We start from the raw sequence: 16,041 nt of genomic DNA, 5'->3' as shown, positions 1-16,041 counted from the left end.
CTTGTAACTTTTGTCTTTTCAAACCATCTCGATCTAGAAAGGCATTTCATCAGATTCTCCTCTACTCACCTGTCTCGTCTCTTTCATCTTTTCTCGTTAACCTCGCTCTAATTGATGTGTCGCAGTTAAAAAAAAACGTCCGCAGAAATATTTCTCACTTCCTGTGTGTCGTTCTGAGTCGTAATTTGTCTCCGGGTGTTCCTGACGTAAATGAAAAAATACTTTGTTAAATATTTTGAATCGTGTAAAGACAACTCTGTCCTCCGCGGTGCGTACAGTTTCTCCATTGAAGCACCCTGGGCTCGGTGACCCTGCGGCAGCCTCATATATGCCCTCCCTGATTGATTACTTTAATAAGGAGGGAGTTCAAAGACGGTCATGATCAATTTTTGGCTGTCTTTTCCCCCCCGGGCCCTCGTTTGACTCGCCGCGTTGAGGCCGCTGTCCCCGGCTCCTCTGCTTTACCTGAAGAAGTTAACCTCCTCCAGGTCAACTATGAACAACAGGTGCTCCAACTACACAGGGTTACAGTGTCAGGGGATTATCCCGTGGCTGGAACACACACGACTCCTGCTTTTTTAAAACAGGCGTTTCATGCGCTTCTCCGGCAGAGCTGAATAAATTCACTGAGAAAAACTAACGAGGAAAAAGAGATCGGAGAAATGCTGATTAATGTGAAGCTGCACGGTTCAAATCCAGGTCATTAGATCAGTGTTTAAGACGATTTGAACTTGCAAAAATGTATTGGTACTCCTGTGCAATACCAACTATGTGCAATATCCATTCTGATTTTATTCAAATGTATGCTGGTGAATAAAAAAAGCAGCAGGTGTGAAGTATAGAAGAACACGCTACGACAAAATAATCTGCAGAGAGTTTGTTTACAAAATAATATAAGAAGATCAATATTAACGAATATTTAAACTCCATTTAAATGTACACTGGCAAATGTAAGACTACCAAAACATTTAGTTTGCTTTTTTGGTTGAAAAGTTTAAAATATAGCTTTTAAAGTTTTGCATCTGTGGTCCATCTTTTGATTCCCTTTTAAACAGATCAATATTTAAGATTGAAACTGTCCGTTGTACGCTGGCTATTTTTCGAAATAAAAGATCACCTGTTTGTTACTCCCAACCCTAGTTTTTAGATCCGTATTTAAAAAGTGTTAAACCTGGAGACGTCTATCTACACAGAGGGAAAGGAGTGACAAATGCAAAATAAAAAGCTGCAAGAAAGTCGCAAAGAAACCTCTTTAAATCTGATGTTTAATATTGAAACTCATTGTCAGCACGTGATGTATTTAAGTAAGGGATTCAGGCTTGGCGCCGGGCTCCTGATCCGCCTGTTCCCCATAATGACCGCCTCGCTGCACATAGTCCCGCTTATCACACGGCCACATTCTCAACAAAGTAACGATATGACTCCCAATATTAATTGAAATGCTTTTATAGATTTAGAAAATGTTTTTATTGATTTAAAAAATAGTAGGCTATTATTTTTTTTAACCCGCTAAGAAAAATAGTCCGTTGTTACCGTTTGAACTAACGTAGCAACGGCAGGAACTGCTTCGATAGCGTTTTTGCGGACCTCTTTGATTACAGATTTGAAAACATCGTTGCTTGCTTTAAAAGTAGCACAATTCATTATGTTAAACCTTGGAGAGTATCTAGATATCCCTGTCCTAATGCCAAAGGAACTGTACACTGAATATGTTTTGTGGTTTGATGTCTATGTCTGGACCGCTGCGTAAAAAGGAGGGTTTCTGCCCCGTTACTTCTCCGCTGCTTTCTTGTCCCAGTCGAAAAGCAAACTGCTTGGACTTCTTTCTGCAGATGTGAGCTTCCTTAACAATGGTCAATAAGTCCTTAACAGCGGTCTGTCCGTTCTGGATTAACAACGTGTCACGTGTTCTGAATTGACCAATCAGAATCGAGTATTCAACTAAGGCTGGAGCCACACGAGCACGGTAACGGTCGTATCCGCTACAGTTCTCTATCATAGACGGTTCGGCCACACGAGGCCGACAGAGAAACGCAGATAACGGGTCCCAAGGTGGGTCTGCGGAGGAAATGCTTCGGGGAGCCAAACAGCTCCGTGTCTACGCCCAATACGAGAATTTTCTGATAACGATGATGCAATAGCCCCGCCTCTCCCCACTTCTCCTGCTCACCCCCGTGTAACCCGCGTCATTGCTGATGGGTTTTGCCAACAACAACAACAACAGTGTTTCGAGCCAGGGCCCGGTATCTTGCAGGACAGTGCACCCAGCAGGTGCCTCCAGCAGACCCCCCCGAATGGCAGAGTTTCTATTTGCCGAAATCAAAAAATCTCCGGTCAAAATGTTGCTTATTGTTTAGGTCCTTTGAAACTCAGGCAGTCACATCATTAGCTAGAACAAGCTAGATCTGATCGATATGGACATAAACGTGAGTGAAGTCTAATCGGACAGGAGAGACAGATCAGAGATCAGCTGCTACTGACGGAGAAAAAGAGCCCCGCCTCTCCCCGCCCCTGCTGCTAAATCCACCGCGGAGAATAAACAGAAGGGAAACCTCGGAAGTCTTCTTCACTGCTTTTGGTGCATTTGGTGGCGGAAGTACAGCGCCACTTACAGGCCTGGCATATGCACTACAGCATCTCCAGTGGGTCGAGCGGTCTCGTGTGGAAGGACATGTTTCTGGTGCCTATTGCGTTTGGACCGAAGACTTTTTTGATAACGATTTTGGATCAAAGAGATGCAATAAATTATGATGTGTGTGCAGCGACTCGTAAAATATGTTTTAGTAACGTGTGGGTTAAAATCTCACAAACCAACACATTTCTCTAAATCAGTGCTTCTCAAAGTGTGGTCCGCGGAGCACTGGTGGTCGGTGAGCGCCCCCTGGTGGTCCATGAGTATATTGGTAAAATGTCACATTTGAAACAAATAAATACATTTCAGTTTTCCGCACTCTCGCGGGAATATCTCCGCAATGGAGCGAGCTCAAGTTTCAGTTTGTTTGAACCATTTTCAGGCGATTAGTAATCTGTTTTAGAAAACCATTGTGTTTTATTTTTAGATTTCAAGAAGCGTATAAAACAATGGATGTATTTTATGAACATGTATCCATGCTGAAAGTAGATGTAGATGTTAGGAGTGAGATAGAGATTATTATCTAATATATGCGTCCGATGAAGCATTGCATGAAGTCTGTTGATGATCACTCTTTAGTGTCCCCTGGTCTCCCAACTGTGTGCGTCACTCTTTAGTGTCCCCTGGTCTCCCAGCTGTGTGAGTCACTCTTTAGTGTCCCCTGGTCTCCCAGCTGTGTGCGTCACTCTTTAGTGTCCCCTGGTCTCCCAGCTGTGTGAGTCACTCTTTAGTGTCCCCTGGTCTCCCAACTGTGTGCGTCACTCTTTAGTGTCCCCTGGTCTCCCAGCTGTGTGCGTCACTCTTTAGTGTCCCCTGGTCTCCCAGCTGTGTGAGTCACTCTTTAGTGTCCCCTGGTCTCCCAGCTGTGTGCGTCACTCTTTAGTGTCCCCTGGTCTCCCAGCTGTGTGCGTCACTCTTTAGTGTCCCCTGGTCTCCCAGCTGTGTGAGTCACTCTTTAGTGTCCCCTGGTCTCCCAGCTGTGTGAGTCACTCTTTAGTGTCCCCTGGTCTCCCAGCTGTGTGCGTCACTCTTTAGTGTCCCCTGGTCTCCCAGCTGTGTGCGTCACTCTTTAGTGTCCCCTGGTCTCCCAGCTGTGTGAGTCACTCTTTAGTGTCCCCTGGTCTCCCAGCTGTGTGAGTCACTCTTTAGTGTCCCCTGGTCTCCCAGCTGTGTGAGTCACTCTTTAGTGTCCCCTGGTCTCCTGATGTTGAGGTGACAGAATGTTTATTTCCACTGTGTACCACATGTCATAAGGGACCCTCAATCTATCTTTATGCCAGGGCTAATGTGCAGCGAGGCGGTCTCTATGAGGAAAGAACACCTGAGTCTAGATCCCTCTGCAGGTGGTACTTTGACTATATTTTGATGATCATACTTTTGTACTTTTACTTGAGTAACATTTTGAATGCAGGACTTTTTATTGTCACCGAGTATTCCTACACTCTGGAACTTTTACTCAAGTACAAGATCTGAACTTCTCCCACCTCTGACAATAAATCCTGAGTGGTTACCAAAAGAAAACCTGCTCTGAAGGTTATTTTCATTTTACAAATCCTGCACTCAGCTTTGCTTTCTCCAATATCATTGAAATGCAGCCAGACGCTGCTTCTTTTTTCGGTTTTCCCTAATTTCTTGACTTTTTTCCGACGCGCTTGCATTTAAATCCGTCTCCCTGTCTCCCTGTCTCCCTGTAGCTGGCCTGAACCACTACACCTGCTGTCTTTGGAGCGTCTGTCCCCGAATGGAGTCCAAAATCATCAAATGGGTGACTCGAGTCCAAGTCATGAGACTCGAGTCCAAGTCATGTGACTCGAGTCCACACCTCTGCGGCTCCGCAATAAATGTAGTCTACATTTCATAATAAGAGGTGTAAAACCTGAGCATTTTAAATCACATTGGAACGAAATGCTGATATAATCTGTAGTTGTATTTGTATTGTAGATTTAATGTGTAAACGAGGCGATGTAGAGAAGGGCCTATTGTGTCTGGATATTTGTGGAGTTTTTTTATTGGTTAAGTGGTCCTTGGTATGAACAAGTTTGAGAAACACTGATCTAATTGAATACTTACCTGAGTCATCAGACCTAAACAGAGCTAATGCAGTACTTCATGTTTTCCCCACATCATAAGCAGGAGGTTAAAGCGTTTATAGGAAAAGCAGCGGAGAGGAGGATGATATTACCATTCTGAATGGCCTCATCTTTCCAGCCGGGGGAGCAATTTTCTGCTGGCTCTAAAATAGATGGGAGAGGAACTTTTTAAAGAAGAAGCTCTGTGTTTTCAGAGAACAGCCTCCTCTGCTTTTCACACCACAAACTGTGGAGGCAAACGGGTGAGAACGAGCAGAAACTCTTCACCAGGAGAAGCAGCTTCAGAACGGATGCAGGTACAAAAACACTAATGTTCCAAAACTCAAGCAGCTTGACAACACCCCTGCTTTTCCCTATACTTCTTTTTAGGTCATCTTTTTTTTTGTCAACTTTTTTTTTTTTTTAAACTTCTTTTTTGGTAAAAAAGAAAATGTTCAACTTTTTTGTTTTAGTCAACTTTTCTTTTGGTCCATTTTTTTTTAGGGTCACTCTTTAGTGTCCCCTGGTCTCCCAGCTGTGTGCGTCACTCTTTAGTGTCCCCTGGTCTCCCAGCTGTGTGCGTCACTCTTTAGTGTCCCCTGGTCTCCCAGCTGTGTGCGTCACTCTTTAGTATCTCCTGGTCTCCCAGCTGTGTGCGTCACTCTTTAGTGTCCCCTGGTCTCCCAGCTGTGTGCGTCACTCTTTAGTGTCCCCTGGTCTCCCAGCTGTGTGCGTCACTCTTTAGTATCTCCTGGTCTCCCAGCTGTGTGCGTCACTCTTTAGTGTCCCCTGGTCTCCCAGCTGTGTGCGTCACTCTTTAGTGTCCCCTGGTCTCCCAGCTGTGTGCGTCACTCTTTAGTATCTCCTGGTCTCCCAGCTGTGTGCGTCACTCTTTAGTGTCTCCCAGCTGTGTGTCACTCTTTAGTGTCCCCTGGTCTCCCAGCTGTGTGCGTCACTCTTTAGTGTCCCCTGGTCTCCCAACTGTGTGCGTCATTCTTTAGTGTCCCCTGGTCTCCCAGCTGTGTGCGTCACTCTTTAGTATCTCCCAGCTGTGTGCGTCATTCTTTAGTGTCCCCTGGTCTCCCAGCTGTGTGCGTCACTCTTTAGTGTCCCCTGGTCTGCCAACTGTGTGCGTCACTTTTTAGTGTCCCCTGGTCTCCCAGCTGTGTGCGTCACTCTTTAGTGTCCCCTTGTCTCCCAACTGTGTGCGTCACTCTTTAGTGTCTCCCAGCTGTGTGTCACTCTTTAGTGTCCCCTGGTCTCCCAACTGTGTGCGTCACTCTTTAGTGTCTCCCAGCTGTGTGTCACTCTTTATTGTCCCCTGGTCTCCCAACTGTGTGCGTCACTCTTTAGTGTCTCCTAGCTGTGTGTCACTCTTTAGTGTCCCCTGGTCTCCCAGCTGTGTGCGTCACTCTTTAGTGTCTCCCAGCTGTGTGCGTCATTATTTAGTGTCCCCTGGTCTCCCAGCTGTGTGCGTCACTCTTTAGTGTCTCCCAGCTGTGTGTCACTCTTTAGTGTCCCCTGGTCTCCCAGCTGTGTGCGTCACTCTTTAGTGTCTCCCAACTGTGTGCGTCATTCTTTAGTGTCCCCTGGTCTCCCAGCTGTGTGCGTCACTCTTTAGTGTCCCCTGTTCTCCCAGCTGTGTGCGTCACTCTTTAGTGTCCCCTGGTCTCCCAGCTGTGTGCGTCACTCTTTAGTGTCCCCTGGTCCCCCAGCTGTGCCCATCACTCTTTAGTGTCCCCTGGCCTCCCAGCTGTGTGCATCACTCTTTAGTGTCCCCTGGTCTCACAACTGTGTGCATCACTTTTTAGTGTCCCCTGGTCTCCCAACTGTGTGCGTCACTTTTTAGTGTCCCCTGGCCTCCCAACTGTGTGCGTCACTCTTTAGTGTCCCCTGGTCTCCCAGCTGTGTGCGTCACTCTTTAGTGTCCCCTGGCCTCCCAACTGTGTGCGTCACTCTTTAGTGTCCCCTGGTCTCCCAGCTGTGTGCGTCACTCTTTAGTGTCCCCTGGTCTCCCAGCTGTGTGCGTCACTCTTTAGTGTCCCCTGGTCTCCCAGCTGTGTGCGTCACTCTTTAGTGTCCCCTGGTCTCCCAGCTGTGTGCGTCACTCTTTAGTGTCCCCTGGTCTCCCAGCTGTGTGCGTCACTCTTTAGTGTCCCCTGGTCTCCCAGCTGTGTGCGTCACACTCAAGTTGCTGAATGTTGTCTAAACGCTGCTTGTGTTGTCAAGTTGCTGGAGATGTTTCTTCATGTGGAACATTTGGGTTTTTATATCTGCTTCCTTTCTGAAGCTACAGTTTCTCCTGATGGAAGAGATTTGGGGTTGTTGTAGCGCATTAGCACCCGTTAGCCTCCGTAACAAACACATCAAACCAGAGGCTGGAATACAGACGGTTCAGGGAAGGAAGCATCAGATCATCACTGTGTGTGTGTGTGTGTGTGTGTGTGTGTGTGTGTGTGTGTGTGTGTGTGTGTGTGTGTGTGTGTGTGTGTGTGTGTGTGTGTGTGTGTGTGTGTTGAACATGCTGTTCTGAACTTGCTGTTACGTGACTCTCTCCCTCTGCCTGTTCAAGTATTGATCTGTTCTTGAATGTATCATTTGTTATTATTGTGTCTTAAGGTGTGTATGTTTCCCTCCTGTGTTACTTTTTTAATTGTTATTATGTAATGCACTTTGTAAACATTGTGCTAATAAATAAATATTGACGGATCAGGTGGTTTAACTTTTCTCATATGAATCGTTAAAACATACTTTATTCTGGCTTAAAAAATCATTCACATCCATATAAAGTGATTCTGATACCAATCGTGTAAAAGACTCTTACTCCAGTCTTTTGAACTGATACATTTTATTCCTTGATTTAATTTTGTTTTCTAAATGTGTCTACACGTCTTCACATCTGGCTGGACCTCTACCTCTGTTATGCTGCATATTCTATATTAATTATCATTCTAGCGAACCTTTGCACGTCCCCTAGAATATTTCGTGTGTGTGTGTGTGTGTGTGTGTGTGTGTGTGTGTGTGTGTGTGTGTGTGTGTGTGTGTGTGTGTGTGTGTGTGTGTGTGTGTGTGTGTGTGTGTGTGTGTGTGGTGTGTGTGTGTGTGTCTCACCTGACATACTGGAGGGTTCAGGGCGTCATCCTCAGAGCCTCCTCAGACATCTGGGTAACTACCTGCTGAACAACAGACAAACACATCCATTACTGCATTAATTAATAAATGTATGTATTTATATATACATATATATATATATATTCTTATGTATATACTTTTACATTCTGATTGTGTTTTAATCCATTTTATATGTGTAGATTTGGCTTATTCCTGCACTTCTAGAGCACTATTTAAAGTCTTCCCAAAACTAGACTTTAGCGGCCCGGAAAATCCCTTAATAAATAAATAAAATAAAATATTTTAAAAAGGAAAGAAAATAGTGTCATAAGGGGAAAAAAATAGAATAAATAACAACAAATAAATAAAAAATGTGCTTTACTATTCTGCTCATGAAAATAGAGCCTTAAAATCTTTTATTTTTTACGCGGTTCCTTTATGAAAAACACATTAACACTTAGTATAAAGGAGAACTTAATTGGATGTAATCTTAATTGAATTAAACTGGTTGAAGAGGTTGCATCTGATGCTCATGTCGTGGGGAATGAGGACATCTAGTGGTCGGACAGAAACTCATAAAACATCTGTGTTTTTATTTAGGTCTGTCTTCAATAGAGCTAAAAGCAGCAGTTTAATAAATGACCAGAGGGGGGAGAAGTACTCAGATCTTGTACTTTAGTAAAAGTAGAAGTACTCAGATCTTGTGCTTGAGTAAAAGTAGAAGTACTCAGATCTTGTACTTGAGTAAAAGTAGAAGTACTCAGATCTTGTACTTGAGTAAAAGTAGAAGTACTCAGATCTTGTACTTGAGTAAAAGTAGAAGTACTCAGATCTTGTACTTGACTAAAAGTAGAAGTACTCAGATCTTGTACTTGAGTAAAAGTAGAAGTACTCGGGTCTTGTTCTTGAGTAAAAGTAGAAGTACTCAGGTCTTGTACTTGAGTAAAAGTAGAAGTACTCAGTTCTTGTACTTGAGTAAAAGTAGAAGTACTCAGATCTTGTACTTCAGTAAAAGTAGAAGTACTCAGATCTTGTACTTGAGTAAAAGTAGAAGTACTCAGGTCTTGTATTTCAGTAAAAGTAGAAGTACTCAGATCTTGTACTTGAGTAAAAGTAGAAGTACTCAGATCTTGTACTTCAGTAAAAGTAGAAGTACTCAGATCTTGTACTTGAGTAAAAGTAGAAGTACTCAGATCTTGTTCTTGAGTTAAAGTAGAAGTACTCAGATCTTGTACTTGAGTAAAAGTAGAAGTATTCAGATCTTGTACTTGAGTAAAAGTAGAAGTACTCAGATCTTGTACTTGAGTAAAAGTAGAAGTACTCAGATCTTGTACTTGACTAAAAGTAGAAGTACTCAGATCCTGTACTTGACTAAAAGTAGAAGTACTCAGATCTTGTACTTGAGTAAAAGTAGAAGTACTCAGATCTTGTACTTGAGTAAAAGTAGAAGTACTCGGGTCTTGTTCTTGAGTAAAAGTAGAAGTACTCAGGTCTTGTACTTGAGTAAAAGTAGAAGTACTCAGTTCTTGTACTTGAGTAAAAGTAGAAGTACTCAGATCTTGTACTTCAGTAAAAGTAGAAGTACTCAGATCTTGTACTTGAGTAAAAGTAGAAGTACTCAGGTCTTGTATTTCAGTAAAAGTAGAAGTACTCAGATCTTGTACTTGAGTAAAAGTAGAAGTACTCAGATCTTGTACTTCAGTAAAAGTAGAAGTACTCAGATCTTGTACTTGAGTAAAAGTAGAAGTACTCAGATCTTGTTCTTGAGTTAAAGTAGAAGTACTCAGATCTTGTACTTGAGTAAAAGTAGAAGTATTCAGATCTTGTACTTGAGTAAAAGTAGAAGTACTCAGATCTTGTACTTCAGTAAAAGTAGAAGTACCAGAGTGTAGGAATACTCTGTTACAGTAAAAGTCCTGCATTCAAAATGGTCCTCAAGTGAAAGTAGAAAAGTATTCTCATCAAAATATAGTGAAAGACAGTAAAAGTAGTCATTGTGCAGATTGGTCCATTTCAGAATAATAGATATGATATGTTTTATAATGATTGATCATGAAAGTGTTCTCAAAGCTGGTAAAGGTGCAGCTAGTTTGAATGACTTTGTATACTGCAGGGTAGCTGGTGGATTTACTCCAGGTTTACATTTTTCAGACTGAATTAAAAAGCTAGGACATGTGCATTGAGCCTGTTTGTCTGTACAAATACACAAATGAATTATCTTTAAAGAGTTTAAATAACTCCTCAGATGACCCAGCTCCACCTGCTCCTTTGAATAATGATAAAAAAAACTTAAGGGTTGAATAAAACATATGTGTAACTCAGCCTGCATGTGTTCTCCAAATCTCAGTGCCAACAAGGTCACTATAAGAAAAAAAGAAATTGCATAAAAAAGTTACAGCTGTATTCCTTCTTTTGCAGAGGAGGAACAGCTGGGTTGCAAAGCATTCTGGGAAGTGTCATGTATTATTATTATTATTATTATTATTATTATTATTATTATTATTAACAAAGACAGACAGGAAGGAAACATACTGTTGACATATTTATGTAGTGGTCTCTGAAGGCAGCATCTGCTCTGATTGGTTAGCTCTGTTGTGATTGGTCAACAGGTTAGAGATGGCCCGCCCCCTTTAGCCTATCATTTACATAGAAGTTTGAGTGTCACATAGTGATGTATTTTATGAAATGTCACTATGTTCTGGAAGTAAAAAACGAGTCAAATGGAGGTGTTTCATGCAGTAGAGGAGAGGGAACACAGGGACTTTAGCGTCTGCAGACCATTGACATGCACTAAAACCTACAGAACACTCTACAGGGTAAAGAGAGAACACTAAAAGGGACTCTTTAAAGTGAATCCTCCATCAATCTTACCTACATTTCAAGAGCTCTGAGAGGCGTTTCAGGACACCCAACTCCATCAGATTAATTTTGTTGGGTGTGTGTGTGTGTGTGTGTGTGTGTGTGTGTGTGTGTGTGTGTGTGTGTGTGTGTGTGTCTCTGTCTGTCTGTCTGTCTGTCTGCATGTGCGTGTGTCTGTATCTGTGTGTGTGTGTGTGTGTGTGTGTGTGTGTGTGTGTGTGTGTGTGTGTGTGTGTGTGTGTGTGTGTGTGTGTGTGTGTGTGTGTCTGTGTGTGTGTCTGTGTGTGTGTGTCTGTGTGTGAGTATGTGTATGTGTGTGTGTGTGTGTGTGTGGGGGGGGGGGGCAGGGGGGGGTCACACAGCTGAGTGCTCTGTGTGTCTCTCTAATTGCCATTTCTCCAAATTAGTGTCCCAAATAAACAAAGTGACAATAATGGAGTTTCCCCGCAGCGTGAATCATCAAAACGGGGTCGATCCAACCCTTTTTTCCTCCACTGCCTTCTCCAACTAGTTCTGGTTTGATTTGGGACATGTTGTATTATTATTATTATTATATTTAAATCAGTAGAATTGGATCTCTGTTGGCTGCATAACTTCACTGTTTGATTCAGGGTTTAATTAAATAGGATGTTAATTAAAAATACAAATCAATATTGTTGTATCAATACATGTTGTTATTGTTCTTCTTTACTTGTTTGTAAAGCGCTTTGAGCACCAGGAAAAGCGAAATATAAATATATATATAACATGTATTACTATCATTGTTATTATTATTAATATACAGCAGATATACAAATGAAGAAGCTACACGATTTAGATTTTTTTAAAATAATGACATTATATATTTTTAAGAACATTTTATCATCCAGAATATTTTTGATGTACTATTTTTTATTTTCATTTCATTTGTAATTGTTGATTCTTTATTTAACTTTTTAAGTATTTTAATGTTGAACACACTGGAATTAATAAAGTATATCTATCTAATTTATTGTAATTATTTTTGGCTTATATTACAATATAGAAGGATTCATCATTTGTATCTCTTAAATGTCTTTGTAATTAAAATATATATATACAAAATTATCATCATCCATCCATCCATCCATCCATCTTCTCCCGCTTATCCGTGGTCGGGTCTCGGAGGTATCAGTTCCAGCAGAGAGCCCCAAACTTTCTTTCCCCACATCAACCAGCTCTGACTGGGGGGTCCCAAGGCGCCCCCAGGCCAGAGAAGAGATATAATCCCTCCACCTGGTCCTAGGTCTACCCCTTGGTCTCTTCCCAGCTGGACGTGCCTGGAACACCTCCCTAGGGAGGCGCCCAGGTGGCATCCTAACTAGGTGGCATCCTAACTAGGTGCCCGAACCACCTCAACTGGCTCCTTTCAACGCGAAGGCGGAGCGGTTCAACTCCGAGTCCCTCCCGGATGACTGAACTTCTCACCTTATCCCTAAGGGAGACACCAGCCACCTTGCGGAGAAAACCCATCTCGGCCGCTTGTACCCGCGATCTCGTTCTTTCGGTCATGACCCATCCTTCATGACCATAGGTGAGGGTAGGAAGGGAAATGGCCCGGTAGACAGAGAGCTTTGCCTTCTGGCTCAGCTCCCTTTTCGTCACAACGGTGCGGTAAAGAGACTGCAGTACCGCTCCCGCTGCTCCGATTCTCCGACCCATCTCACGTTCCATTGTTCCCTCACTCGAGAACAAGACCCCGAGATACTTGAATTCCTTCACTTGGGGTAAGGACTCATTCCCTACTTGGAGTGGACAGTCCATCGGTTTCCTGCTGAGAACCATGGCCTCAGAGTTGGAGGTGCTGATCCTCATCCCAGCCGCTTCACACTCGGTGGTGAACCGATCCAGTGAGTGCTGAAGGTCGCAGACCGATGAAGCCATCAGAACCACATCCACCGAACTGCAGACCCCCCTCCCCCACGACTACGCCTCAAAATCCTACCCATGTATATTACAAACAGGATTGGTGACAAAGCGCGGAGGCCAACCCTCACCTGGATGGGTCCGACTTACTGCCGAGGACCCGGACTAAGCTGCACATCATCCCTTACATAATAGACCAATATTAGAAAACAGTTTCACAAAACAAATCAAAGATGAATCTTGATTGGGCCAAATTAAACCCGAGTCACCCACAAATTATATAATGTTTTTTAGAGAGACCCTCAGCTTGGCTAAAATGGTCAAAAGCAGTTTTGTAGAATGTATATAGCTGTTGAGGAGGATATCAGGAAGCCTTGTTGAGCTATAAACGGTAGGTATGATATAACTTGAACTTGAAAAGGGTCACGGGAGATCCGAACACAACGTAAGGTTTAAGAGATAAAAAATGACAAATTTTCCGTCACAACAAAACAGACGTTATATAGGAATGACTTTACAACAAAGACTTCGATCGAAGGGTAAAAGCAGACCTTGTTTGCAGATCCTCTGAACAGTTTACAGGCGTGTCTTTTATAACGTTTGTTTTTGGACTCCTGGGCCCAGGAGTTCAAAACTTTTAATCCCTATCTGATCAAATCAGATTTGGATTTTGGGGAGTTCAAAACCAGAAAACAGGATTAGGATCACTTTCATATCCGATCAGATCAGGAAATCCAATCCAAGCTTTAATCTGGATCAAATCTTCAAAACGGGTAGTTCAAACCGACAACACAGGATTGGGATCAGTTTGATCCCAAAAAACCGGATTATCCAGATCCCACCAGAGGGGTGGGTTTCCAGTGGATTACCAGAGCAAAATGTACTGTACCATTTATTTTAAAATATGTTTCAATTTAAATAAGATGGCAAAGTTTGTTAACTGAAATAATACAACATTTTTAGCCTTCATGGGAAATACATTTTATTTTTCATTTTTGCTCACGTTTGTGGTGGCCTATTTTTTTTAACCAAATATTGATGACGTAAATGTTTATGCTCATAAAAGTATCACAACAAAGATTGTCAATAACAAATGTAATTTAGATTAAAGTAAAAATATCTTCAACAAAAAAAAAGTCCATCTTCTGTCATCACCTTTCAAATAAAAAAATATAATTAAACATTATAGATGTCTCTGCAATGTGGTCTCTTGTCTTCTTGTATTATTTTTTATGTCCACTAGATGGCGATCGGTAGAATTAAAGCACTGATATTCAGGATCTAGTCATCTTGAAAAATCGTAATCTGGATCAGGGTGATCCGATCCTGAATTGCTTTGAACTCCAGGGACAAAATCTGTCCGACTTGTCTGATCCTGGATCACAAAAAATGGGATTTCAAAATGGGATCGGATCTGATTGAGATTAAAAGTTTTGAACTCCTGGGCCCTGGTGATTCTTTGTTTCTGCAGATGTAGCAGCGAGGCTAAAGGACAACGTCATGTCTTAATCAATGAAACCCACAAGGGAAGTAAACTCGCCACCGATGAGAGGCTGCTCCTTCCAGTGGAATCTGATTTGTTGCGGTTCTTCCAAGTCAGATTAGTGGCTGTCTTTTGCAATTAATTCACCAGAAATACCAACATGACTGTCGGGAAGTCCAGGGTGAAGTCTTACTGGACTTTTGTTTTGTCTCATTCCTAACCTTTGAAAGCTGCTTTTCTCCAACAACCCATCGTCAGTATATTGGAAACAGACGATCTTATTCGCTGGCAGAAATTTGCTTTAAGAAACCACAACGTTATATCTGAACTGCTTGCTTTAGATGTTTATTTATTGGCGATAAACTCAAAGCCTGTTTGACAGCTGATTTGTTTGGCTTTATTTGATTTAGAAAAGTGAATAAAACGAGCCAGAAGGACGAAGGAAAAGAAGAAAGCCAGAAATGAGTCATTCAAGAGGTTGGCATGCAGACACGGATGATGTGAAACACCCAAAACCTCAATGTTTCAGATTGTTTTGCAGCAGCTTTCCAGTAACAGTTTCAAACCGTTTACATTTACAACTTCAATCAAATGGAAACCTGTTCATATGCTCTCTGACATTCAACCGTTTTCACCACAACTCCACACACTCACGGTATTAGGTTATCAAGATACATCACAAAGTAACTGCAGACCTTCTGTTGCCCCCCTGCAAAATAAACGTTTATAATAGAAAGATGTATTGGTCGTAGTGTTGGCGGGATAGGTGGAACTAAAGTACTGTAACTCAGGCTTCTAGTAGGACCCCTTAGATCAGGGGTGTCAAACTCAAGGCCCGTGGCCCAAATCCGGCCCGTGACTTCAGCTTCTGCGGCCCCACAAGAGCTTGCAGAGAATATAATATGTTTATCATACGGTTAAATGCCGCTTTACAGAAGCACGTTGCCCATGAACTACATGTCCCACAATGCATCTCAAATTAGATTTTTTTTCTCAGAATTTAACACTTTTCTGTCAAAATATGCCTTTTTCTCAGAATTTGACTTTCTTTTCAAAATGTCACTTATTTTTTTTGATTTTGACTTTTTTTTTCAAAATGTGGCTTTTCTTTTTGAATCATTTTTTGACATTCTCACTGAAGACAGTTGCAATTATGTGCTCTCGACTTCCGCTTTCAGACGTAGTTAATTATGAGATTATTACCCTATCTGATAATAATCCAATGCAGAGGCAATAATGTAATATAATACATTATTTTATATATATTTATATATGTATATATATATAGTCTTAAAGTTACAACCGGCCCTTTGAGTGCAACCATAATGCTGATGTAGCCTGAGATGAAATTGAGTTTGACACCCCTGCCTTAGAGCGTTACACCACCACTGGCGAGCTGAAGCGCTCAGTATAAAAAAACAACATCTCCGACCAGAGGCTGATCTCTTTTTACTTCTTAGACGTTGAGAGACTAAAAATCAGAGAATGTTGTTGCTGTGGTTTGACAGAAGAGGAGGAGAAACCCGGATGTACAGCCGATATTGAACTGAAGTTTATATTGAGTGTTACAGCAAATACTGTGTTATCTGATTCAATGTGAACTTAGTTACTAAAACAAGTGCTGTAAATGACGAAATGAACTGTTCCTTTAAGTCACAGTAATCAGGTTATTTTGGTACTTTGATACTCAGATTAGGTTACAGGTCTTTACAGGTAACTCTGACGGATTACATTTTAAAGTAACCCTTTCCACCCTTCTTGTTTTTTACTTTGCAGTCGAGCACTTCCTCCTCTTGAGTTCAACTCATTATCTGAACCACACCCTGTCTGACGGGAGCTGCAGGAACTGTTTGTTCTTTGCATTTCTGCAGCAAACAACAAGAACAACAATGTAAACCCACAACATCACATCCAGAACCACACCTTCTCCCGAGGACACCTTTAACAAAACAAGCATTTTGCAACGACGCAGAGGTGGATGACGTAATTAAAGAGCAAAACTT

The 16,041-nt window shown here is 42.1% G+C and overlaps 1 protein-coding gene across 4 annotated transcripts in view; it reads right to left on the bottom strand.

Annotated features, from left to right (window-relative positions):
- Nucleotides 1–16,041, bottom strand: part of thrb (thyroid hormone receptor beta) — a 149,423-nt gene that overhangs the window by 58,915 nt on the left and 74,467 nt on the right. For 2 of the 4 annotated variants that reach the window (XM_079655823.1, XM_079655827.1), the window contains exons 2-3: nucleotides 7,813–7,874; nucleotides 4,815–4,865 (exon numbers count right to left, since the gene is read on the bottom strand). In XM_079655823.1, the coding sequence (XP_079511949.1) occupies nucleotides 4,815–4,865; nucleotides 7,813–7,819 (58 nt within the window). In that variant the 5' untranslated portion in view covers nucleotides 7,820–7,874. Of the gene's footprint in view, nucleotides 1–4,814; nucleotides 4,866–7,812; nucleotides 7,878–16,041 lie in introns of all 4 variants that reach the window. The other 2 variants (XM_079655824.1, XM_079655826.1) reach the window with 2 other exon arrangements.

Source organism: Notothenia rossii, assembly GCF_949606895.1.
Source record: "Notothenia rossii genome assembly, chromosome: 10".
NCBI classification, from domain to species: Eukaryota; Metazoa; Chordata; class Actinopteri; order Perciformes; family Nototheniidae; genus Notothenia; species Notothenia rossii.
Note: the sequence above shows the minus strand (reverse complement) of the source record. Positions and strands in the feature narration are given on the sequence as shown.